General features: G+C 41.2%; 1 protein-coding gene across 1 annotated transcript in view; it reads left to right on the forward strand.

The window, feature by feature from the left end:
* LOC144783054 (mitogen-activated protein kinase kinase kinase kinase 5-like) overlaps positions 1-27,940 on the forward strand; it is an 834,532-nt gene that overhangs the window by 643,327 nt on the left and 163,265 nt on the right. The window contains exon 23 of the mRNA XM_078662226.1: positions 19,672-19,732. Coding sequence (XP_078518352.1) covers positions 19,672-19,732 — 61 coding nt within the window. The remainder of the gene's footprint in view (positions 1-19,671; positions 19,733-27,940) is intronic.

Here is a 27,940-nt window from a genome sequence, read left to right on the forward strand (position 1 = left end):
TCCCGCTATCCAACACTTTACCTACTGTTACACTTGGTGGAGTGGGAATTGTAAATTATTCCCACATGCTGTCCAACACTTTACCTACTGTTATATTTACTGGAGTGGGAATAGTAATTTTTACCCATCCACTATCCAACACTTTCCCTACTGTTGCACTCCCTGGAGTGGGAATAGTAATTTTTACCCATCCACTATCCAACACTTTCCCTACTGTTGCACTCCCTGGAGTGGGAATAGTAATTTTTACCCACCCACTATCCACACTTTTCCTACTGTTGCACTCCCTGGAGTGGGAATAGTAATTTTTATCCTCCTGCTATGCAACACTTTCCCTACTGTTACACTTGTTGAAGTGGGAGTAGTAATTGTATCCCCTACACTATGCATTGTTTTCCCTACTGTAATAATTAATGTAGTGTGAAATATTATTAAAAAAAGAAGAATTTTAATTATTTCATTTAATTTTATTTTTTTCCTCATTAGCCTTTTCGCCACCCTTTTCTGTACACGATACCGCCCATGGGCTTTTTTATCTCATATACCGACTCTGAAGACAAAGGCTTGTGCAGAACTACTGCGAGTAAAAGGAGCTCTTACCAGCAAGAATTAAAGAAACTTCCTTTTAGAGCACCGCTACCTTATCTAATTTCCTCTCCTCAATGAGAGGAAAACCGCTGGTGGGATAGGCCAAGGCCTTAATCCTTGGATTATTATTAATTAATCATCTTGTTTCCAGCCTGATTTTACTCCCTCACCCAAAACGTTACAAAAAAGGTAACCAAAATCTGCGCCTTTTCTTAGTCTGATCCAAGGTGTCCAATTTGGCGATATGTCTCATAGCTCGTAACCAATCGAAAACTGTAGGCGATATTGGACAAACCCACAATTTGCAAATCTCCCTCCGGGCCAACAGAACACCATAAAAAATAAGTTTGGCTTTATCATTAGTGCCCTTACTTTGCAGATCATATCTTCCAGTTATGATTAATTCAGGGCTTACCTCAATCTTCTGTTCTGAGACTTGTGACAAGCAGTTACTTACGTCCTCCCAAAACTCTCTGATATTCGGATAGACCACGAACATTTGCAGGTCATCCTCGTTCGGGCTTTTACATTTGGGGCACTCCACCACACCGCCAGCCTTAAATTTCGACAGTCTGTGAGGTGACCAGTATGCCCTGTGGACTGTAAACAAATGATTCCGCCTTAGATTTGCAGATTTAACTATTTTGTATAACATAGCCATAGTTACTTGCCATTGCGTCTCCGTTGCGATGTCTGGTAGGCAGTCACCCCACAGGACCTCAGGGAGTAGAAATGGGCCGTCTTCCATCTCAAGTATTGACCAGTACCAGAGAGCAACTTCTTTTTTGTAAGAATGGGCTAAAAAGAGTTTTTCTTCAAACTCATTCTGGAGTCCCACAACATTATCCATATTACTTGCCCAACTGGGAATTTGCAAATACTTACATTTTGATAAATTCCGGCCCCACATCACCTGGCCTTGATCCCAGGCAATCAACTTTCCATCCGGAAATAAATCACTCCAACGCTCAAGTCCCGCCGTTTTCAGAGGCGTGGCCAATGCGTCCCTAGACCAAAGAAGTGACCCTGGAGCATCCCATATTGAGGCCCTGTAACTATATTAGGGAATTTTCAATACCCTCCTAATTTTAAACCAAAGCTCCGCCGCTTCACGCAGCGTCTTGAGCCAAACTTTCTTAAAAAACCTTGGATCAACGAACTTGCACAAAAAGCCATGTTCATTGTAATTAGAACTCTTAAGCATTACACTAAACATCTTTCTAATAGTTGAGTCAGTTGGAGTACCGAACAGCATTCTAAACATTTTTAACTGAAAGGCCCACAAATACAACTGAAAGTCAGGGGCCGCCAGCCCCCCTTTGACAAGCTTTCGTCTTAGTTTTTTCCAGGACAAACGAGATCCTTTCGAGGCCCATAGAAAAGAGCTAATCTCGCTGTGTAACCTGTTAATCCAGTCTTTTTAAACGCCAGGGGAATTGTTTCAAACAAAAAAGTCAATTTTGGCAAAATCACCATCTTTATCAAATTCGGACGGCCATACAAGGTAAGCGGTAAATGTACCCATCCTCGCAAAGTACCAACTATTTCCCTTTTTATCTTTAAAAAATTGATCTTAGTGAGCTCTCCAATGTTATGTGTGATCCTTACCCCCAAATACCTCATCTCCGCTTTGCATATTACCCCTTCCGTATCTATATTCCAAGACATAATCTCAGTCTTGTCTTCATTGATCTCATACCCTGAGACAAGCCCAAACTCTTTGGTTAGTTCTAATAAACCTTGAATTGACTGCTGCAATTTAGGGATAAGAATGACTATATCATCTGCATATAGACCTATTTTCTTAGACCACCCCTCCACAACAAAAGGGGGGATCTTTTCTGAATTTCTAATCCTGCAAGCAAGAGGTTCTATATACAGATCGAACAGTAGGGGTGACAGAGGACACCCCTGCCTCGTCCCAGGCATCACCTTAATAGACTGAGATAAAATCCCGTTGACCAATACTTTTGAAGTGGGTGAATGATATAAGGATAACGGGAATTAGTAAAGCATGTCCCTAAATTAAGATGACCTAAAAGGGCCTTTAAAAAAGACCAATTTACTCGGTCAAAAGCCTTGGCGGCATCAAGTGCTATTACCACCAAGGGAAGTTTATAAACCGATGCCATATCCATTGTGCCTATTAGTGAGAAAGTAAGCTCCTTTACAAATCTGCCCTTTATAAATCCCTTCTGGTCGTCATGTACTAATTTTGGGATAACCAGACTTAACCTGTCCGCCATGATTTTCGCAAAAAGTTTGTAGTCACAATTTAATAGCGATATTGGCCTATAAGAATCCAAATATTTAGGTGATTTCCCTGGTTTTGGTATCAAAATAATAATCGCCTCATTCCATGAATCATGCACTGCAGCCCCCCCCTGAAAAATGCTGTTAAATAATTGAGTCATTATAGGAGCAATATTTCCTATCAAGGTTTTATACACCTCAGCCGGAAGGCCATCCGGTCCAGGAGCCTTACCCCTCTTTCCCGACTTTATAGCCCTTTCTACTTCCAATAAAGATATTTCACTATTTAGAACCTGCTTAAGCTCAGCTGGGAGTGGATCCATGAGCTGTAGCCAACCCCTTGTTGCTGAGGATTCGGGATTCAAATCTTCCCTGTACACTTTCGAAAAGTACTCAAAAAAAGCATTTGCTATTCCCTTACTATCTGTAATAGTAATATCTGACTCCACAGTTTTCACTTCCTTAATGTAGTTGCGAACTTGATCTTTTTCCGCTTTCCATGTTAGGAGTTTACTGCATCCCTCCCCGTAACTAAAGTGGGCCAGTTGGCTAGTTTTCCATTTTTCTTTAATTCTGTGAGTTAAAACTACCATAAACTCTGATTTCAACATTGCCAGAACATACAAAGCCTGCTCCCCTATTTCAGATTCGCCGTTGCTTATAATCTTAGCTTCACTCAAACAAATTTTTTCTTCTAACTCCGACACTTTGATATAATACGATCTCCGCTTCTTTGCTGCCAGAGTCCCAATCTCCCTCTCAAAAAAGCCTTGCAGGTCTCCCAGACTATCTCAATCCTTGCCGTGACCAAGTTTTTCTCCCAAAAAACCTGTAACACATCAGTTACAAATTTTAGACATTCCTGATCAAGAAGGACTGTTCGATCTAACCTCCAGGTTGAATCTGCTCCGCACATCCTTAACTTCAGAGTCAGCGTGATATCTGAATGGTCTGAAATATGAACCCCTACGTGTCCCACCTTGATCACATAATCTTTTAGGCTGGAATTGAGCAAAAAATAATCCATCCTTGATCTGTGATTATATTTTTTTATTATAATATGTATAACCTAAGCTCTGCCCTGACTTTACCCTCCAGATATCGCACAGCCCGTACTGAGAAATCAATAACTTGACCCTACTGGACATTTTAGAATTTACCAGCCCTCTGGATTTTTCTGACCGGTCTAATTTACTGTCCAATACCGTATTAAAGTCTCCTTCCATAATGATTTTTCCTGCAAGGCCTAATAGTTCACTGGGTAAAGCATCCAAAGGCCCCTCATCGTCCTGATTAGGTCCATAGTACCCGATAATGATCAATGACTCCCCTGCAACCTTTAATTTCAAAATCAACCATCTCCCTTTCACGTCTCGCACTGTAGATTCCACAATAATATTAACTCCTTGCCTAACCAGGACTGCCACCCCTTTCGTGATCATGGTTTGAGGCGTGTAAAATGAATAAGCGGCCCACCTTTGGGCCGCAAAAATGTCCTTACTCTCAGTAGCAGTTAAATGCGTCTCTTGTAAAATAATAATCTGGGCCGATAAATCCTCTAAATACTTTAATATTATCTGTCTTCTAGATTTTACATGTAGGCCATTCACGTTCCATGAAAGAAATCTTAATTCTATTGAACTAACCCCACTCATCAAACTCAAAACAAAATACTCCAATCAACCTAGTGACAAATAAGCTTCTGAGGAATTTTTTCAATATTTTCTCCCGTGCCCTTACCCTCCCGCCACTCCAACACCCTTCCCCCTCCCTACTACCCTCAACCCCTACCCTCCCTACCCTGGAAACCCCAACCGACTTACCCATGGCCGCGGCCCTTAGGGTGCCTACAGTGGTGGTGCTATATCTCTAACTAATGTTAGTAAGTATAATATGTACAAGCTTAATCTCAAAAACTATACTTTAGGCTAATTTACAAATTTTTCAAGCTACTAGATTACAAACTCGCCTCTTGACTCGCGTCTTGACATTTCTCAATGAATGTATCTACTTCTTCAACCATTCAAAAAGAGTACATCTTATTCCGCCACATAACTTTCAAAAATGCCGGAAACTTAAGCTGTACCGTGGCTCCCAAACTCCTTAGAGGCTCCATTCGCTTACCTAGCTCCCATTGTCTGTTAGCCGTCACTGGTGACAAATCTGACCTTACTTCAACTTTTGCCCCGTCAACTAAAATATTTTTCTTCTTTAGAACAGCCAAAATACTTTTTTCTTTCAAATTGTACGTTAAAAAATTGACTAGGATTTTCCTCGGCTTAGTCCGATTCGGATTTCACCTGAAGGGGTCACGATGGACCCTCTGTATGTCTGTCAGAATAACCTCTTCTCATCCTCCTCCAACTCTAACTCAGACTTTAAAAGGTGTGCCACATATTTCTTGATATCTGAACCCTCTTTCCCTTCAGGTAGTTTCAAGATTTTTAAGTTGTTACGTCTTTGCATGTTTTCAAGCCTTTCCACTCTTTCCTCCTGTGCCCTCTCTCTTAACTTAATTTCCTCAATTTCTTTACGATTATCCGCCGCCAACTCCCGGATCACCTTAACCTCAGCCTCTAACAGCTCGGTGCAAGAACTTAACGCGTTACATTTTGCTTCTAAAATGCTACACGAGGCACGAATACTTTCCTGATTCTTTTTTGAAATTTCAAACCCCTTGTGCATGCATGTCCATATCGAGTTTTTTCTAAACAGCGATAACTGGCAAATCTGGGTTATCTGACTCAAACTCCTTATCCTCTGAAGAATTGTGTTCGTGATCAGGGATATTAATGCTCGCTACAGCTTCCGGAACAAAAGGGGGTGGTGATGGACGGAGCATCTGAACCAATCAAACACTCACACCCAGTCAAAAGATCTGGGATTGATCCATCACCGTTCTTTAGCCCACTCTGCCACCCCAGTTCAGACATGGCTATATGCAAATCAGTCTGACCCTGTGCCTGATGTGAACAGTCCAGCCCGAACTGCCAAGCCATGCCTTCCCTGGACCGGAAACAAGCTTCCGAGGACCGGTTTCTGGCATTACAGCCGTCTTCAGCCCGGCTTGTTTGAATCCAGTGGCAAAGTGAGCAAGGGACTCACGTCTGAGCATACCCTGCCACACTTATGGCGTCCAAAGCAGTACAAAAGGGGGTGGTTATGGACGGAGAATCTGAACCAATCAAACACTCACACCCAGTCAAAAGATCTGGGTTTGATCCATCACCGTTCTTTAGCCCACTCTGCCACCCCAGTTCAGACATGGTTATGCAAATCAGTCTGACCCTGTGCCTCATGGGAACAGTCCAGCCCGAACTGCCAAACCATGCCTTCCCTGGACCGGAAACAAGCTTCCGAGGACCGGTTTCTGGCATGACAGACTGATTTGCATATGGCCATGTCTGAACTGGGGTGGCAGATTGGGCTAAAGAACGGTGATGGATTAAACCCAGATCTTTTGACTGGGTGTGAGTGTTTGATTGGTTCAGATGCTCCGTCCATCACCACCCCCTTTTGTACCGCTTTGGCCGCCATAAGTGTGGCAGGGTATGCTCAGACGTGAGTCCCTTGCTCACTTTGCCACTGGATTCAAGCAAGCCGGGCTGAAGACGGCTGTAATGCCAGAAACCGGTCCTCGGAAGCTTGTTTCCGGTCCAGGGAAGGCATGGCTTGGCAGTTCGGGCTGGACTGTTCCCATGAGGCACCGGGTCAGACTGATTTGCATATGGCCATGTCTGTACCTGGGTGACAGAGTGGGCTAAAGAACGGTGATGGATTAAACCCAGATCTTTTGACTGGGTGTGAGTGTTTGATTGGTTCAGATGCTCCGTCCATCACCACCCCCTTTTGTTCCGCTCTGGCCGCCATATGTGTGGCAGGGTATGCTCAGACGTGAGTCCCTTGCTCACTTTGCCACTGGATTCAAGCAAGCCGGGCTGAAGACAGCTGTAATGCCAGAAACCGGTCCTCAGAAGCTTGTTTCCGGTCCGGGGAAGGCATGGCTTGGCAGTTCGGGCTGGACTGTTCCCATGAGGCACAGGGTCAGACTGATTTGCATATGGCGATGTCTGAACTGGGGTGGCAGAGTGGGCTAAAGAACGGTGATGGATTAAACATAGATCTTTTGACTGGGTGTGAGTGTTTGATTGGTTCAGATGCTCCATCCATCACCACCCCCTTTTGTACCGCTTTGGCCGCCATAAGTGTGGCAGGGTATGCTCAGACGTGAGTCCCTTGCTCACTTTGCCACTGGATTCAAGCAAGCCGGGCTGAAGACGGCTGTAATGCCAGAAACCGGTCCTGGGAAGCTTGTTTTCGGTCCAGGGAAGGCATGGCTTGGCTGTTCGGGCTGGACTGTTCCCATGAGGCACAGGGTCAGACTGATTTGCATATGGCCATGTCTGAACTGGGGTGGCAGAGTGGGATAAAGAACGGTGATGGATTAAACCCAGATCTTTTGACTGGGTGTGAGTGTTTGATTGGTTCAGATGCTCCATCCATCACCACCCCCTTTTGTACCGCTTTGGCCGCCATAAGTGTGGCAGGGTATGCTCAGACTTGAGTCCCTTGCTCACTTTGCCACTGGATTGGAGCAAGCCGGGCTGAAGACGGCTGTAATGCCAGAAACCGGTCCTCGGAAGCTTGTTTCCGGTCCAGGGAAGGCATGGCTTGGCAGTTCGGGCTGGACTGTTTCCATGAGGCACAGGGTCAGACTGATTGGCATATGGCAATGTCTGAACTGGGGTGGCAGAGTGGGCTAAAGAACGGTGATGGATTAAACCCAGATCTTTTGACTGGGTGTGAGTGTTTGATTGGTTCAGATGCTCCGTCCATCACCACCCCCTTTTGTACCGCTTTGGCCGCCATAAGTGTGGCAGGGTATGCTCAGACGTGAGTCCCTTGCTCACTTTGCCACTGGATTCAAGCAAGCCGGGCTGAAGACGGCTGTAATGCCAGAAACCGGTCCTCGGAAGCTTGTTTCCGGTCCAGGGAAGGCATGGCTTGGCAGTTCGGGCTGGACTGTTCCCATGAGGCACCGGGTCAGACTGATTTGCATATGGCCATGTCTGTACCTGGGTGGCAGAGTGGGCTAAAGAACGGTGATGGATTAAACCCAGATCTTTTGACTGGGTGTGAGTGTTTGATTGGTTCAGATGCTCCGTCCATCACCACCCCCTTTTGTTCCGCTCTGGCCGCCATATGTGTGGCAGGGTATGCTCAGACGTGAGTCCCTTGCTCACTTTGCCACTGGATTCAAGCAAGCCGGGCTGAAGACAGCTGTAATGCCAGAAACCGGTCCTCAGAAGCTTGTTTCCAGTCCGGGGAAGGCATGGCTTGGCAGTTCGGGCTGGACTGTTCCCATGAGGCACAGGGTCAGACTGATTTGCATATGGCGATGTCTGAACTGGGGTGGCAGAGTGGGCTAAAGAACGGTGATGGATTAAACATAGATCTTTTGACTGGGTGTGAGTGTTTGATTGGTTCAGATGCTCCATCCATCACCACCCCCTTTTGTACCGCTTTGGCCGCCATAAGTGTGGCAGGGTATGCTCAGACGTGAGTCCCTTGCTCACTTTGCCACTGGATTCAAGCAAGCCGGGCTGAAGACGGCTGTAATGCCAGAAACCGGTCCTGGGAAGCTTGTTTTCGGTCCAGGGAAGGCATGGCTTGGCTGTTCGGGCTGGACTGTTCCCATGAGGCACAGGGTCAGACTGATTTGCATATGGCGATGTCTGAACTGGGGTGGCAGAGTGGGCTAAAGAACGGTGATGGATTAAACATAGATCTTTTGAATGGGTGTGAGTGTTTGATTGGTTCAGATGCTCCATCCATCACCACCCCCTTTTGTACCGCTTTGGCCGCCATAAGTGTGGCAGGGTATGCTCAGACGTGAGTCCCTTGCTCACTTTGCCACTGGATTCAAGCAAGCCGGGCTGAAGACGGCTGTAATGCCAGAAACCGGTCCTCGGAAGCTTGTTTCCGGTCCAGGGAAGGCATGGCTTGGCAGTTCGGGCTGGACTGTTTCCATGAGGCACAGGGTTAGACTGATTTGCATATGGCCATGTCTGAACTGGGGTGGCAGAGTGGGCTAAAGAACGGTGATGTATTAAACCCATATCTTTTAACTGGGTGTGAGTGTTTGATTGGTTCAGATGCTCCGTCCATCACCACCCCCTTTTGTACTGCTACAGCTTCCGGGCATCCTCCTGGAGATCCGACTGAACTCTACTGCGTATTACAGAGTCTGCTGATTCTTTTTTTTTTCTTGCCCTTCCTGCCCTGGCCCATCCATATCTAACGCCAGAACCTGGTAACGATTCGGACTCAGATGGCGGTACCAGTCTTGTAAACCCTCCCCACTAGTAACCTCCCCTCTTCTTTTTTTTCTGCACCTTTTTTAAATTAATTTCTTGTGGACATTTAACTTTAAACTTGAGGGGACCAGAAGAATTCACAAGCGCTTTTTCGCCACCCCCCTTCCCAGCGCTTCTCAGTGTATAGCCTGAGGCACCTACAGTACCAACCTCAGCCTCAGCCATCTTATTCTGCTCTACTTGATCCACTATACCAAAGGCCGTGACATCAGTACCTTCATCTTTTTTAACAACCATCAAATCTCTGCTCAGTGGGGCTGTGTCTGCTCCGATACCGCGCCCACCAACACCTCTATATCCAATTCTGCCTGTGGCGCGTCGACCTCTCCCCAACTCATACGCCGGTCTCCCCCAGCAGCCCGACTCAGCTCTCCCTGCCGCTGCCGTTACCACTGACTCCGCCTCCACCTCCACCTTTCTCCGGCCCCGGGATCCTTCAGCCTCACTAGCCGCCATACACAGCCAAGGCTCCGCGGCAGATACTGAAAACCAAGCTGCTCCGAACGTCGCCAAAGCCGGGAACCTTCAGCCTCACTAGCCGCCGTACACAGCCGAGGCTCCGCAGCAGATATTGAAACCAAGCCGCCCCAAATGTCGTCAATGCCGTCTCTACTCGCTCACACATACCCGGTAAGCATGGGCGCGAACAGCAAACATCAAAGCCTGGGCAAAAGAACCAATATGCCGCTTGAGCCAAATAACTCGCACCACCACCGCTCTCCGCACCCGCGACCCGCTACTATCCGGCCGCCATGTTTACCCTCACTCTCTGTCTTGCCCTATTATTTCATTTTTTATATATCAAATTAGTTTGTACCCACCCGCTATCCAACACTTTCCCTACTGTTGCACTCCCTGGAGTGGGAATAGTAATTTTTACCCACCCACTATCCACAATTTTCCTACTGTTGCACTCCCTGGAGTGGGAATAGTAATTGTTACCCTCCTGCTATGCAATACTTTCCCTACTGTTACTCTTGTTGACGTGGGAGTAGTAATTGTATCCCCTACACTATGCATTGTTTTCCCTACTGTAATAATTAATGTAGTGTGAAATATTGTTAAAAAACAGAAGAATTTTAATTATTTTATTTTTTAATATATAAAATACATTTTTATATTTATATTATAGGTTTATCTAGATATATATGTAATTATCATTTTAATTATGTTTTTAACATTTTATAATTAAATGTAATAATTATTTATTATTAAGTTAATATATATAAAAAAATAATTTTGCATGTTGAATATGTTTTACATTACATTTATTATTTATTATTTTAACATGTTTGAAATAATTCTAGCTATGTTTTCTTTAATTATATTAATAATTTTATTAATGTTATATTAATTTTAAGACATTAAAAAAAATATATTTTTATACAACTATATTTTTAACAACGATAGTTTGGTATCGATATTTTGGTAGTTACCTGTATGGAGATAGGAAGTCGACATTTTGTCCATTGATATTTTGACAACGATATTCTGGTACCTCGATATTCTGACTGACAATATTATGTCAGTGATCCAGCATCCATACATCACATATCTGCCACTATTTTGTGATAGTGATGCTCATACATTCTAGAGCAATTGCTTTTCGGTATGTGGTTGTTGCATGTCCTATCTGGGACTAATTCATGTGGTGTTTGAAGTCTTAACACATAATTTGTACAGGTTGTGGCAAACTCGTTGTCCGGTATGGGTCAAAATATTTAAGGAATAGACATAGCCTCTTGTGGTAATCGCTCAGCATACCTTGTTGCTTAGTCATTACACAATGGATATGTTACCCAAGCCTGCAGACTTCTGCTTGTATGACTGTCTTCCTTCTAAAGATGAAGGTCGGGCCTGAGGAGTTTCTTCTCAGTCACAGCTCACAGCAGCTTCAATGACAACTTCAATGTGAAGTGCCTCTCACCGAATTCAGCAAGGATGCTGTTTAAAAATAAAACACTGGCCTTATCTCATTCTGCAGCACCAACTTTAGTTAGTCTAGGGAGAAGAGTTGTCTCCTACAAGCACATAATAAAGCAAGGATATCGCGCTCTAGTGTGTGTGTCTCTGGAACTGACAGTGCAGACTACAGAACAACAATGTCTATCAAAATAAAAATGTGTGTAACATTGCTCGTGTTAATAAAAAACATGTTCAAACCACCATCTTAAAAAGATGCTAAGTCAATAAGCAAAACTAAAATGGAAGCTAAATGTAATCCCTGTAACACTCCACCTTCATAGCAGGATACGACTATAAAAAAAAAAGCAATGACAATACAGTTATGTAAAAAGCCTTGTGTTTCTTATAGACACTATAACAGCACAAGCAGACTTGAAGCACATAGAAAATACAACGTTTACTAAAAGAAAAAAACAAACAAGTTTTAACAATGCCAATTAATGAGTCTAAAATGCATCCGAAATGTAGAACCGCATCTCTGAAGTGTCTACAACATCCATGTCCAGAGTATCATTAGGGCCCTGGAGGGAGCCTGCATCCACAGAAAACACATCGAAAGATTTAGCAGATGCCGAAGGCAATAGCGCCAGGAGTGCAGCATCAGAAAAGTGCCCAGATGTCAGGAAACCTGTGGTCCAAGGAGCATCTGGCATTGGCAAATGCAGCTCATATTAGGCATCTTACAGCAAAAGAAGGAGCATCACTTGACAGCACAGCCAATGTGACCGCAAGGACACACAAGCAGATCTATATCTGGTGACTGTGACAATCGCATAGCAAGGAACAAAGGGGCATATTATCAAGGGGGTTTATCTCCGCTTTTTTGGCTTTAAAAGCCAAGAAAGCGGAGATAAAATGATCTCCCTATTACCTAGCTGCCGCTAACACCAGTTAGCGACAGCTAGTAGGAGATAGCGACCATCTTGGGCCCCACTTTGCATGTCAGTGATATTTATCACTAATGACATGCAAAGTGGGCGTGCCAAGATGTTAGCGACTGGAAACAGTCGCTAACATCGCTATCTCCTATTACCAACTTTTGGAGATATTCGCGCTAAGCACGAATATCTCCAAAAGCTAACACCTGCCCTGAGCAGTTCTTAGCCATGTTATCCAATGGGAGGTGGATAACATGGCTAAGAGCATTAGCTCGGTAATGCATGAATATCGCGGACTTTTCGGCGATATTCATGCATTGCGGCCGTTTTTTATCGCATTTGCGATAAACCTTGGTAATAGCAAGGTTTATCTGCGATAAAAATCGCCGCAGCTCAGCGGTAAAATTTTGTCTCTAACCAAGCAATAGCGATAATTATCGCTATTGCTTGGTAATATGCCCCAAAATGAGCTCACACTCGAAAGACAGGCTTCCCTCTCTGATCCCATATGGGTCAGAAGGACTGAGACTAGAGTTCAATCAATTCCAGTAATATTGTCTCTCCAGAATACTGTATTATGTGTTCACAGAAACACATGTGCTAGCTCCATTTGCATTTGGCCTTGCTGTGAAACATCTATTTCAGAGCAACAAAAATAGAGCCAATGCAGCAATGTGAACAATAATCCAAATGGAATGCCTCCAAAAATGCTTGAGAATAAGGAATGTAAAAAAGACACGATAAGTCCAAGGATAGTCTGAAACGTAGAAACAAGTTCAGATCAAATAACTTTGAAAAAGTGTGCCACTTCAGCAGTGTTAGAAGCATTGAAAATATGCTGTACAAAAGCTCACCAAAATACTGTGGGAATTGAGGGGCATATTACCAACAACTAGCGATAATTATCGCTATGTTGGCTTAGCGGCAATATTTTTATCGCCGAGCTGCGGCGATTTTTATCGCTTAGGAACCTTGTTATTATCAAGGTTTATCTCCTAAGTGATAAAAATCGGCCGAAATGCATGAATATCGCTGAAAAGTCAGCGATATTCATGCATTACCGAGCTAATGCTCTTAGCCATGTTATCCACCTACCATTGGATAACATGGCTAAGAACTGCTCAGGGGCAGGTGTTAGCTTTTGGAGATATTCGCGCATCTTGGCACGCCCACTTTGCATGTCATTAGTGATACATTTCACTGACATGCAAAGCCGGGCCCAAGATGGTCGCTATCTCCTACTAGCTGTCGCTAACTGGTGAACAAGTTCAGATCAAATAACTTTGAAAAAGTATCTCCTACTAGCTGTCGCTAACTGGTGAACAAGTTCAGATCAAATAACTTTGAAAAAGTGTGCCACTTCAGCAGTGTTAGAAGCATTGAAAACATGCTGTACAAAAGCTCACCAAAATACTGTGGGAATTGAGGGGCATATTACCAACAACTAGCGATAATTATCGCTATGTTGGCTTAGCGGCAATATTTTTATCGCCGAGCTGCGGCGATTTTTATCGCTTAGGAACCTTGTTATTATCAAGGTTTATCTCCTAAGTGATAAAAATCGGCCGAAATGCATGAATATCGCTGAAAAGTCAGCGATATTCATGCATTACCGAGCTAATGCTCTTAGCCATGTTATCCACCTACCATTGGATAACATGGCTAAGAACTGCTCAGGGGCAGGTGTTAGCTTTTGGAGATATTCGCGCATCTTGGCACGCCCACTTTGCATGTCATTAGTGATACATTTCACTGACATGCAAAGCCGGGCCCAAGATGGTCGCTATCTCCTACTAGCTGTCGCTAACTGGTGTTAGCGACAGCTAGGTAATAGGGAGATAATTTTATCTCCGCTTCCTTGGCTTTTAAAGCCAAAAAAGCGGAGATAAACCCCCTTGATAATATGCCCCTGAGCTTGTAAAAGCGATGCTCTTCTGAAGAGGAACGTGATACTTGGAGATCAAAAGCTTCTCGGCCAGTTGTAAAAGCCACATCTCTTTGAAACAGTAAGGCTTTTAGTCTGCGTAATCGGTAAAAGTGTATTGTAGACACAGGAACCTTGGACCACATAGTAACTTCCCCTGTAGAATGTGTGGGAGGATATAAAATATGCATACAGCAAGTCACAACCTTGGAAACAGTGACCACATAAAGCAACATCTATGATCATTTAAAATTAAATGATTCCCATCAGAAAGCACCAAAATTCTAATCTTGATCAATTGTACAGGAACACCCTTCAAATAACACACTAAATTAGCCATGGATGCATTACAGACTCCATGAAGTGTTATTTCTCTGCAGACTAAGGAGTGGCCTAACAATGTTCCACACTCATGTAGACTAACAAAAGCCTTTTTGTTCTTGTGTAAGCATCTGTACTGAAAAGGGAGAAATCAAGCTTAGTGTAAACAATGTGCACACATCTCCTCATTTCAGCCTGTTTGAAAATGCCTAAGACACGATGTAAAATGAAACGTTGAAATTGGAAGAGAAAAGAAACCATGAATGAGCCAGACAGCAGATCAGGTTTTAGGAACCAAAAAAGGCAACTTTTCTAAACATTCAATATTACGCATATTGTAGGTGGCTTCTTTTTTAGCCACAATTTTGTGCATGGATGTCAATTTATAAGGTAAAAACAAATCAGTTGCATAAAAATTATTCCATGGCACTCTACTTGATTTTAAAACCTGCAAAGGCCAACTCAATTGTAAAATCAATCAGAACTGATTGTGGCCATGTTCAAGCATAGACGTCATTTTGTATGATATCAAATGCACATGAAACAACATTATTCAATGAATAAATATCATTTGACAATCTGGTCATCCCATTATCGACAACAGCCCATGCTATTTCCAGATTTTTCTGTTCAATTTGTCTCAAACGTTCAGCAGCTTCTTGTTGAGAATTTTCTAAATTTCATTGTAACTGGCATATATAAAGCATTTAAATCGAGGAGATCTTGGACTCAACAGAAAATCCTGCTTATCTATATTATCGTAAATGAGGGATAAGAGGTATTTAACCACTGACAGTGTTGAATGGTCTAACCATTGCTGGCATAGTTCCCCACGCCATTGGGAGTAACCACTCCAGAGTGATGTAACTGAATACACCAAGGGTCTGGCCTGCTTGACTTTTTCTTTTTTTTAATGGAGTTTTATATAGCGCAAACTAGACCCAGAGGTATCCAAGCGTTTTAAATGAGAACCAGTTAGGTTCCAAAAATACACATTCACTTGTTTTTATTAGGCACGGGTAGAATCACAGAATGTTGAGCGTCCCTGCAAAGACTCGAACCCGGTTCTCCAGCTTCGAGGTCGGTCGCCCTATCCGTTAGGCCACGTTCTCTCCCCATGGAATCGTGTGGAAGAGTTAATAAAACGAGCATTACATCCATTGGTATCAACTGACCATTTTATTTTATATATCACGATGTGTAAATATGATCATAACAACTGTATCTATAAGTGCTTCACTATTGAAACATGGGGAAATAAAAAATAAAAATAAACAAACACAAATTAAAAAATTCATTGCAATTTTTTAAGAACAATTAATACAAATACACTAAAAATAGTTGAAAGTCTGAGTTTCTAAATATTTATCTATATATGCACATATGTGACTTTATATCATAAAACTTTATATGTCTTTATTATTTTACCTATGCATGTATACCTTTCTATGTAGGTTTGTATGTACATATTTATTACATTACTCCTACAGTAGAAAAAAGAAAAAAGACCTCCAACTCTGTCCAATGAACTGCTCTGTCTCATCCTATACCTCTCAATATATCCTTTTCCTCCCCTCTGACTCCTCCCAAACATCATTGTACTACTATGATCTCCCAATAACTCTTTCTAGACTCCTCCGTCCTCTATCCCTCCTTTGACTTATTTTTCACCTCCTTTTATTACTATGATCTCCCAAAATAACAGTTTCTAGATGCTTCCCTCTATCCCTCCTTTGACTCATCCCAAACCTAATTTTTGCAACTAGGATTTTACCTAATAACCCTTTCTAGACTCTTCCCTCCTCTATTCCTTCTTTGGCGTATCTCAAACCTCTTTTTACTACTATGATCTCCCAAAAAACACTTTCTAGACTCCGCCTTCCCCCATCCCTCCTCTATCTTAATACATCCAATTAACAGACTCACATGTCCAGTGCTCGAATTTACAACTATATTTCCCTACACTAATCCACCTCTAATCCATTTTGAGTTCCGGAGTAGCGCTCTACTCGCCAAAAAACGCTTCAGTGCTTCATATGGGGTAGTGAGCACTATATCAATAAAATTAAAATACTGTACAATATATTACAATATAATCTTTCTAGTCAAAGGTCTTGGAGAAAAGTGTCAGGGTGAATTGATCGTCTTTGGTTATGCCTTGGTTATGTTTGCTTTAAGTGGCTTGTTGTGCAAAGGTTGCGGTGTTTCAGAATTGATTGGAGTTCTCTTACAAAGATATTGCTACTCAGGGGTTTGAAGCATGGTTTATGGTGTTCCAGAAGGCAAGATGATTCTGTAATGTCTTATGTGGAGGAGAAGGGACTTCTCAAGTTTGCTGGCTTGTATAGAGACAAAAAGACTTTCTAGTCAGGATTTGTTGAAAATCAAACTTTAATCCGAAATAGTGTATTGAAATGGAGGCTGCTTCTAAGTTAGTGTTTCTGAAATTTAGTTGAAGACATCTTGGCTGGGTGATTTATGCTCAGTGCTTAAATAAGCATCCCACATGAAACTGGGAGCCAGAGGGGCTCGGCTAATATGATCCCATAGCTATGGATGTAGGAGCAGAATGGCAGCTGAATTTTGAACCCATTACAGTATGTTTAGAAGGAATTTTGATGCTCTTAATTGTAGCAGTAGGCCTAATGTAAGCAAGAGAAAGCGTGATCTCAGACTGAACACTTTTCAGGATACCTAGACAAAGGAACGTCTGCCTAATGATTTTGAGTCTGTTCATGGGGGGTTATTAGTAAAGAATCTATATGGTGTTCCAAAACTAGATCAACAGCTCTGCAGATCAGAAGGCAGCACACATGGAAAAAGCAAAAACGAGGAGAAACAATGCATTTCTCCTTGTTTTGCTACCTTAAGACCAGGGTTTTCCCGGTCATAATGTTGACGCTGCCTCCTATGTACGCCACCCTTGAACATAGGGGGCAGCGTCAAATACAATGGGTGTTGCGGTGGAACGCCCACCACAACACCACTGCACTCCCCTTTCACGCTAAACATGGCTTGAAAGGGTGCCTTATGTACAAGGCAGCGCTGGCGCTAGAAAGTTATCTGAAAGCAATACAAAGCATAGTCAAGAAGGTGTTCCATGGGTGGTACATGGACATTCTCATGCACCCACAAAAGGTTTTGGATGCAAAACTCTGTCTACTAAAAAAAGTAGACATAATTTCCCATAAAACAAATATGCTCTTTTGACGTTGGAGCCATAGAAGAGAAATGCTTTTATTTCTCCAATCTTTTCCAGCTTTGAATGTGTGATGCACTGTAAAGAGCACATACAAAATAGGAAAGTTTAAGACTTAGTCTAGCATAGTGGTATGTATTGGAAGGGCATTCTTGGTGTAAATAGGAGGCAGCGCCAAAATTAAGACCAGGGAAAAATTGCTCTTAACATGGTGAAAAGAGGAGACATGACTAATTTCTCCTCGTTTTTTCTGTTTCTATGTGTACTGCATTGTGCAGCACACATACAAACAGCAAATCGCTATAAATGATTATTCATGTGCAGGAAGATGTACCTTCTTGCACATAAACAATCATTTCAAACATGACGATTTGCAACTTCTATTTGTGCTGCACAATGCTGTACTCATAGACGTTACAATTCGCCATTCTGGATTGTTTGTTCAGGAAGGGACACCTTCCTTCACATAAACAATCATTACCCCTAACGCAGATACCCTTCCACTGTGACGCAAGGTTGCCGGCATTGGCGCTAGGCAGCTAGATTTAGCAGCAGCGCTAGGGGAATACGGCGCATCCCTGCATTTTCAGAATGGCACTGCGTGGCGTTAACAATGTTTGCTTAACACCACACTTCACCATTCCCTTGTAAATATGCCACTAAATTCTCTCTTCAGCAAACAGCACCAAAAGCCAGAGCAGTACTCCTTCTTCATTTCCGGGCCTTGAAAACAGTCTAAAGATCCACAGGACACCTGAGGGTTTGCCTGGGCAGACAAACCTCCTTAAAGAGTCATTGTGGATATAGTATTTGTCAAATAGACCTGCCTGATTCTCTTTAATTCACTGTGACCCAAGTAGAAACTAAGGAGCATATTTATAATTATTTCATGCAGCGCTATGCGGCAGTACAACTTGCTGCGCTGTGTGAAGGGAGATGACAGGAATGCACTATCAATGGTGCTCTTCTAGCCTCTTGCCTACACAATTAGCAGCCTAATGCCAACACAGGCACCCTTGAGCCTCGGAGTAAGGATGCCTGCAGGTAGGACAGGATAGTTTTTGTGCAAGAAGGGACACCTTTCTGCACAAACGCAATCTTTAGAGACATATTACTTTTTCTAAGTGTGCTGCATAATTCAGTGCACAACGAGGAGAAATAAATATGTTTCTCCTAGTTGTGCCTCTGTTCAGAAAGCATAAAATTCTGATGTATTCCCAGGTCTATCAGTGTTGGTAAATCTGGGAATGCATCAGAAAACATCAGGGGATGCATGGGAACACCCATGCTCCACCCAGGCAACACCCCCACCAGGTATAGTAATGCAAGGCAGCGACTAGTGCTGCCTTCTGTTACTCCAGACTTTCCAAGCCATGCAAGGTGACTTTAGGTGGCTTGATAAATATCATCTAGGTTTTGCATTACCTTGCGTGGTGCAAGACCAACACAAAATGTGGATAAATCTGCCCCTAAATTCTGTCTTCAGCAGGCAGTATGAAAGGCCAAAGCATTACTTCTTTGTTCATTTCTGACCTTGAAAACTGTCTAAAACCCCACATGACCCCTGGGGGTTTGCTTCAGCAAACAAACCTGTTTATGAAGTCATTGTGTATATAGTATTTTTCAAACACACCTGCCCAAATATCCGAAATCTTTCAGGGAGTTTAAAGTAGTTGAAGGTCCAACCAACCATGGTTGTGTAAGTCAATCGTTGGTCAGGCACCATACTGTGTAACACTACACTGGGGCAGTGCAATTATACATCAATATTTGCCCGGAGTTATCCCTGGAAATATTATTTTCATCGACCACATGGCGCAACTACACTTTTATTGCTCTAGGTGCATAATGTAAATATTGTTTTTACACTGTATTGTTACAGAGAAAATATTGGCGCAAAATCACATTGCATCTGGGTAGGGTTAATGTTACCTGGTTCTATACCTTTTTGAGGGGTGACAAGTTCAGATCTTTTTGAGGGGTGACAAGTTCAGGCCAGAGGTAAGCCTCAGTGCTTTCTGAGGACACTGAAGAATTGATCTAAAATGACCGCTGACCTACTTAGATAGTATTTGGGCTTATGTGTGCATTGGAGTGCATGTTATGAAATAACCACACAACCTCACACCATGAATGTTGTTCCTTCTGTATTTGTTTGTATTATAGATCTATTCTGGCAAAACCTCCTGGGTTTACTGTATCAGCAACATGTTGATGTCCATTTCAGGTAAGACAAAGAGATTGAGCAAAAATATGTGAAATAGTAAGAAGAGCTAATAAAGGGAAGAATGAAGGAGAGAATTTAGTTGTATAAATGGAGCACTGCGAGACAAGACAGCGAGTGATAGGATAGTGAAGAGTGGAACTGACAGAACAAAGAGAGCCAAAGGGGAGAGTTCACAAGGAGAGACGAGAAAGAGATCGAGGAGGTAGGAATAAAGTAATGAAGCAAGGAAAGGAAAAAAAACTCAGCAATGAGAAAGAGTAATGTAAGAGAAGACAGGAAGACAATGCAAAGTGAAGTGAAAGGAAAGGTGCCGAGCAAATAGAAAAATGGAGAGAGGAGTTTGAGCAAAGAAGAGAAGAGAAGCAAGAAGAAATTGGGAAAGAGAGACTACATGAGAAGCGAACAAAAATGAACCTGGAAGAAAAGCAAAATGGGAAAGAAACAAAGCGACATAAGGGGAGAAAAGATTAACCAAGGAAAGGAAAAAGGTAAGAAAAAGTGATGGGTGGGGAAGGTTTGAAAAAGGTAGGGCATAATATCTGTTACTGTCATGAGACTAGGTCATGGAGCAGTGAGAGGAAGACATGAAAGAGCTGTTTAAATAAGCAAAAGTGGAAAGTAAGAGTTGAAAGATGAGGACGGACGAAGGTGTGTTATTGAGATAAGAGAAGTGAGGTGAACAGTGGGAGGGATCACTGACACAATATCATGACAAACAATATTGTTGACAAAAATATCATGTAAAAAATATAATTTACTGCATTATTGTGACCCTATATTTATAATGGTAAGTACAAAAAAATCAGGATAAAATATCATTGATACTAATATCATCCAAAAATAGACCAGAACATGCATCTTTTAATATAAATATAGTTTAAAGTAGTAAATACTAAATATTGTAATAGATAAATGTTAATATGAAGAACATTAAAATATATTCAACTATTATTTAATATTATTTATGCATATATAAACACACACACACACACACACACATATATATATATATTCACTGAAAAAACCATAGGTTATAGACCATATATAGTTAGGAATTAGCATTTAAAAAACCTTATTTTACTCACACAAAACCATTGAAATTCCATATATAGTTAGTTGCACTAACTATATATCGCGCACCCGTAATCCACTGCTGATGATGTCACATATTACATCATTCATGACATGGTCAGTGACATCACTGATGACATCTCAAATGACATCACTGATGACAACATCCAGTGATTATGTGTTTCTGTAAAGTTTAAATATGTTTTACATATTGAAGAATGAGTGGATGTATAAGTGTCTCAATGAAGGTTTTAGTAGGTGCGTGATTGACTGTATGAGTGAGTGATTAAATGCGTCTTACTAAATGCACGGGTTAGTGACTAAACTGTCTGAAAGTGTGCATCAGCATGTCTGTTGTTGTGCAAGCTGCTGCATGTGTTGATCAGTAGCTATATAAGTAGCTATATGGGTTATTGATTGGTTGCACAAGTATTTGTATGGGAGACTGAGTGTGTGTATGACTGGCTGGGAGGTGTGTGACTCTGTGCAGATCAATGTGTACTTGTATCAGTGATTCTATAAGAGAGTAAGTATGTGTTAGTATATGTTTTAAAATGTAAGGTACTCTATGTTTAACTGTGTAGATTAGAAAATGGAACTGTGATTGATTCTTTACAGGACTGACTAGGTGTGTGAGTAACTCCATGGATGAGTGGCAGAGTGTGAGTGTCTGTATAGGTGTATGAGTGCATATGATAGTGTTGTAAAGATGAGTGATTGTATGTATGAATGATTGTATGGGTGAATGAGTGAATGTGTGTGTAGACGTAGGAATCAGTGAGTGGGTATGTAGTAACTAGTATTGGTGTGTCAATGGTTTCAAAAATTATACTCTGTATTTAACACTGGGTGTAACAGAGGTTATATTAAAGTGTGAGGAGATGCATTGTATTGTCACATTAATGATATCATCATTGATGTGACCATTGATGTCAAATGAGATATCATCAGTGATGTCATTTGAGATGTCATCAGTGATGTCATCAGTGATGTCACTGACCATGTCATGAATGATGTAATATGTGACATCATCAGCAGTGGATTACGGGTGCGCGATATATAGTTAGTGCAACTAACTATATATGGAATTTCAATGGTTTTGTGTGAGTAAAATAAGGTTTTTTAAATGCTAATTCCTAACTATATATGGTCTATAACCTATGGTTTTTTCAGTGAATTTTCAAGGTTTTGTAAATGCTAATTCCTAACTATATATGGTCTATAACCTATGTTTTTTTCTGTGAATTTCATTGGTTTTTTAACAGCTAATATCTGTAGCTGTAAAATGTATTCTTCTTTAAATCCAAAAATATATTTTATATGTTTATGAATAATTTTTTTTTTTAAATATTTTTTTTTCTTCGTTCCCGCTTCGCGAATCGGGAAGCTTCCCGTTAGCTGACCTTGATGCCGCGAAATAGACCGCGAGCCGGTAAACGTTTCTTTACCGCAACTGCCGCGTTAGAAAACAACATCGTGACGCCTCCCGTCCGCATGACGTTTCGCGTTGTCGCGTGATACGTCATATGACGTGCTACGTTAGCGAACTCGTACGCTTACCGAGTCGCAAAGCACAGGTTTCTGGAAGCAAACCGGGAGGCCCTGCAAAGCGTGTAACGTAAACACAGCAGGTCATGTGACTTGGTAATAACACTTTTCATTGGTTCATTTCACTTTCGGTTTCCTAATGATGTAAGACTAGGTCATATGATCTAAAATGAACACTTTTCATTGGTTGAGAACTATTTTTTTTCCCAAATGGTGAAAATCCCTCCTTCTTTCCTCACTCTGACTTTCATCATTGTGAGAGAAAGACCCTTTGTTACCAGTGAGCAATGGCTTCTTTACTAGCTTCAGCTGGTGCTTCCCCACCACCTCCACCACATCCAAGGAAGAGTGGACCACCTGCTAAAGTTATAATTCAGCAAGAAGAGGAAGAAGAGGAACAGGACGACCTAGATAATCTCCCTATTATGGCCAGAAGATCTGTTGTACCGAAAGTAACGGGACCAGAGGGCAGGGAGATGGTGCCAAATATACAAACGAGATTTCGTGAAGTAAAACAAGTCTGCGTACATTGCAGTGGAATCATTTGCTACGCAGAAAGTAGCATCACTCTGATCAACAGAGCTATTAACAATCATGCTCATGTTTGTCCGAAACTCCCCAAACAATAAATTCTTTTTTTTGTTTTCTTCCTCCTGTTGAGCCCTTTACAATGAATCGTTTTCGTTGCCCCCTCCGAAAAAAAAACAAAAAAAATATAAAACTGTTCAGAAAAATTCAAAAAAAGTAAAAAAATGTTCAGAAAAATAATAAAAAAAATATAAAACAACAAAAACAATTTAAAAAAAAGTTCTTTTCAGAACTACCTCCCCGTTATAAAAAAATTGGTACAATATTTGCAACTGTGCCAACCTCTATTTCTCTTAGTTCGCTTCCCAGTTCGCTCCCCGGTACGCGAACCGGAAGCGAACCAAAAACATTTTTTTATAAAAAAGAACAGTAAGTATAAGGGAAGGAAACAGACAGTTATGTTAAAAGAAAGACAGCTATAGGGGAGTAAACTAGAGATACTATTACCCGTAATCCACTGCTGATGATGTCACATATTACATCATTCATGACATGCTCAGTGACATCATCAGCAGAGGATTGCGGGTAACAGTATCCCTAGTTTATTCCCTATAGCTGTGTTTCTTTTAACATAACTGTCTGTTTCCTTCCCTTATACTTACTGTTCTTTTAAAAAAAAAATTTTTAGATCTGTCAGAAACAGTGAAAGTAATGAAATATAAAAGACTACGTAGAATATGAGCACTGTATGCAACAACTTTGACACTGACAGAAGCCTCACCTTCTCCATGCCTCCTACACAGTTCTACATGTACATCATAAATGCAAACAGAACAGAATTAATTATACATGTTAAATGGTTTATTTTTGCTGTTCTCAGAATGTATCAAATTTCACTAAAACAGTGACTTGAAGGTATTCATCATATAACAGCGGGGAAAAAAAAACACAATCAAAATGATTGTGTTTAAAAAACCCATACATTACAAATCAGAATTCAGAACTCCTTAAAGTTAACTTACTTTCCATGACGGCCAAGGATGTCCTATGAACAGCTTACACTCTGTTGTGCTGTTATTACTTTCAACCCGCCACTTTCTGAAAGAAAACCTCCATCGTTTTCAAAAACATGTTACATACAATAAATGACTTCTCGCTCTCTACCACACGATTCCACAAGGCCAAATCGTGTCAGAGCCATGTATAACTCTTGGATTTCTTGTAAGCCAATCCCGTCTTTTCGCATTTCCGCAACTTTCAGAATTAAAATGTTGAAGATCATTTACACAATCCTGGACTAGTAATATCTTCCCCTTCTTGCTCAATCATGTTCTACATTTCCTATCACACTGATACTGCTTACTATGAAGCAGACTTACACTACCTTTATGACTAGTACAATTATTTAATTCTCTACATCACTTTTAATCACAAAGCAATGTAAAACAGTAGACAGCATTGCAGACTTACATTCCCTCTACTCCATGTTTTGATTCGCTGCTTCAATTAGCTTATAAAAAGAAATAGTTTTTCTGAACTCATTCAAAGTGCACGTATTTCTCAATAACGTCCAGTGTTATGGTAAAAAGTTATGTCTCTGTACTACACTTATCCTCAAGGCCAAATAGTGTAGGAGCCATGAGAACTTCTTGAAATTCCTCAGAGCACATCCCGAGATTCTTTCCCTAAAATTTTGGTTTTAAAAACACCAGGTAAGAGTTTTTAAGGTCATATGGCAATTTTTTTTTGAAAATTAAAACAGAATCATTGCAGAATGACCAGCCATTTCTACACTTTAAATAAGCTGTATAATGTCCTGATGTTATTGAAGGACCATCATGATATATAATTGCTACAGTTACAAAAGTCCTTCCTGATATTGACAACTGTGAAGCCACAAAATTTTTAATTAAAGTTGTCAATTTTGTTCCATCAGGCCTACATCGTTGGAACATTAAAATGACATACTGGCCATATGTTCGTATAAATAAAGTGGACATCATTTCAGATTTACATTGGCTACACTCCATGTTGTGATCAGCTGCTTTTACTAGCTTATTAAAAGAGACTGATTTACTGTCTGGCAAAGTTAAATATATAAATCTTTCTGAGTCTACACTAGTAGTAGCTGATACCCTACAGTTCTCGCAGTCATGCTGCCATTGATAAGAAAGCCCAAACAGGTGATCTACATCTACACCTTCATCATGCAATACATCAAGCATATACATTAAAAACTCCTGACAATCTTGCTGACTATTTTGAGAGAATTGTGTTTGGCCTGAACATCTGTCTAACAGATTTCGAATTTCAGACACACTTTCTATGTTTGTTCTATCAGTGCTACATTTCTCTAACACAGAATTTAACAAACTGCAAAATCTTTGATCCGAATTGACCACAATCTGTTCTTTTAAAGTTTCTAGAGAAAAGACAACATTAACCACTACATTAGCATAGCAGTTGACACCAGAACTGTTTTCAAATTGAAAACCAACAACATCTTCAACAGAATCCTTTTTGTTTCTGCTTATAATTTCAGGTTCATCAACTTTTCGTCTTTTTGCTACAACCTCCCCAGTATTGGTCACATTTCTTCGTTTCCGGCCTACCACACGTTTCTCAAACAAAGGATACTGAGGCAAATGTGGCGCATACTCTCTTCTCAACCTATTGTATTCCTTAACACAATCTAGATCCGCACAAATGTTTGTGACATCACACTCAATCAAGTACAATCCCGATAAAGTCCTAACTCGTGACAATGCCACATATGCCATACCCTCCTTGAACACAGAACTGCCAATATTCACCAATGCACAGTCTACACTTAAACCTTGCGATTTATGGATTGTCACCGCATATGCCAAGCAAACAGGAAACTGCTTACGACGAACATATAAGTCTTTTACAAGCAAAAATCTAGCAGAACAACGAGCAATTAGCTGTACTTCCTCAATGCCATCAAATTTAATTTTTAAAAATTCAATTCCATCTCTATTTCTGTATTTCACAAAATCAACAACATTACCCATTGATCCATTTACCAGACCTCTTTCAACATGTAAATTCCTTCTTAAAATTATACGGCAGTTCAAGCACACATTCAGAGTCTTTTCAAAACCCGCAGTTTTAGATATACTCTTCTCTAATGAATCCAATTTTGTTTTCAGATTCTCAGACAAAATAATTGTTGATCCCATATGCTCTACTCTGTCAATAGCTTCCAATTTCACAATCTCTTGCTTTTCTAAATGCAACATTTTGTTGTTGAATTTGGCACATTCTGCAAGAGTTGGCATCAAACATATTCCAGATTTTTTCTCAGTAACTTTCTGAAAAATATTCTCAGGCACAACATCTTCGTCTGGATATAAATTTGTCAGTAATCGTGCATGTAAAGCTTCTTTCCCATGCTCGGTCACTTTTCCAATTCTAACATCTTGTAGAATAGTCTTGTAAACTTCATCCTTTGCCTGACGCATATTTTCATGCAGTTCAGCATAATTGAAGTTTAACCATATATTGACGTTGCCAATACTCCCTAAGCACTTCCTGGTATCTTCATGCGTGAGCATTTTGAACACAGGTTGCCCTTTCACTGGTGTCAGCTGCAGAAGATCTCCAAAAACAATGATGTGTTTGCCACCAAATAACACATCATACTCTGTTTTGAGAACTTCTTGCATTCTCAAATGCACAAAGGCAAGCATAACATTGGAAACCATGCTTACTTCGTCAATGATAAGAAGTTTCATTTTCCTCAAGACTCTTGAAACTTCAAAACAAGCATCTCCAGATAGCTTGTGATATTCTAATTTGTTGTCATGCTCCACTGGCAGCATCAGTAAACGATGTAAAGTAATCCCTTTAATGTTATGTGCTGCCAGTCCAGTTGGAGCGGTGACAACACAAGACAGCGATGACTCTGTCCTTTCCTGCAAATAACATGAAATTGCTTTAATAAGGAAACTTTTTCCAGTTCCCGCTTCTCCACTCACGTACAGTCGGACAGGCTTCAACGACGTACATGAGCACTCTTTCTTATCATGACTTAATCCATGATCAATTTGCATGGTAAGTTCGTCATATATTTTCCTCTGCTCAACGTTGAGTTGTCTTTCCAACTCTTCTAAGTTAACCGCATCCTCCTGAGCATGTGCCATGGCTCTTTCCACTTCATTCATAGCAGTGGCAGCTTCATTTTCGATAAGAGGTCCTCCTAGTGGATCCTGACTCAATGAAGCAGAACTCTGACTGTCCTGAGAACTGTCTCTGGCAATCTCGGCTGCAATCGTTGCTTCCTGCTCAATTTCCACATTCAACATTTCTACATATTTGGGAAAAGCAGGACATTCTATGGTCTCCTTGGCAGCATTGAAAGAGTCTTCGTAACAGAGGAAATCTCCAAGCAGTTCCTCTTCTGCACGCCAAGGCTTAAAAAGTTGCAAAAGTGCTAAATAGAAAAACTCCTTTTTTTCAGGAGATTCGCCACTCAATTTTCGATGGTTTATCAAGTGGCATTTTCTTTGCTTGACCAGACATCCCTCACTTCCTATTACAGCATACACTCCTTTCTCAGTATCTTCTTTGATGTTCCTCTTGAATATGTAATTTTGCAGAACCTCATACAGACAAACATTCTCGAGGTGACTGCTTCGATTTGGATAATATGTATCCAACATGTTGCTCTTCAAAATGTCGGTACTGTTTGGCTCCTTTTCCGCCAAATACTCAATTTCCCGCACAGGTTTCAGAACTCGATTACGCGTTGCAGCAAGACCAACACTCGCCCAAACGATACTCCTGGACTTGGCATAGAGACTTGCTGAAGACAACCGGTCAGAACATTCGTAAGCTCCGATTTCTCGATGCGACAACATCTTCAGACTGAAACTGTACAACTTCTTGCTGAGGCTCTTTTCATGGGAAATGTCCTCCCACATATCCTTCAATTCTGTCTTCTCTTTTTTGGTGATGTAAGATGTCACATACCTAGCCACAGCCATACAGTTATCAGCCACAAACTGTATATCCATGTTAGCATTCCACATGGACAAA

This window comes from Lissotriton helveticus, chromosome 9, assembly GCF_964261635.1.
Source record: "Lissotriton helveticus chromosome 9, aLisHel1.1, whole genome shotgun sequence".
Taxonomy (NCBI): domain Eukaryota; kingdom Metazoa; phylum Chordata; class Amphibia; order Caudata; family Salamandridae; genus Lissotriton; species Lissotriton helveticus.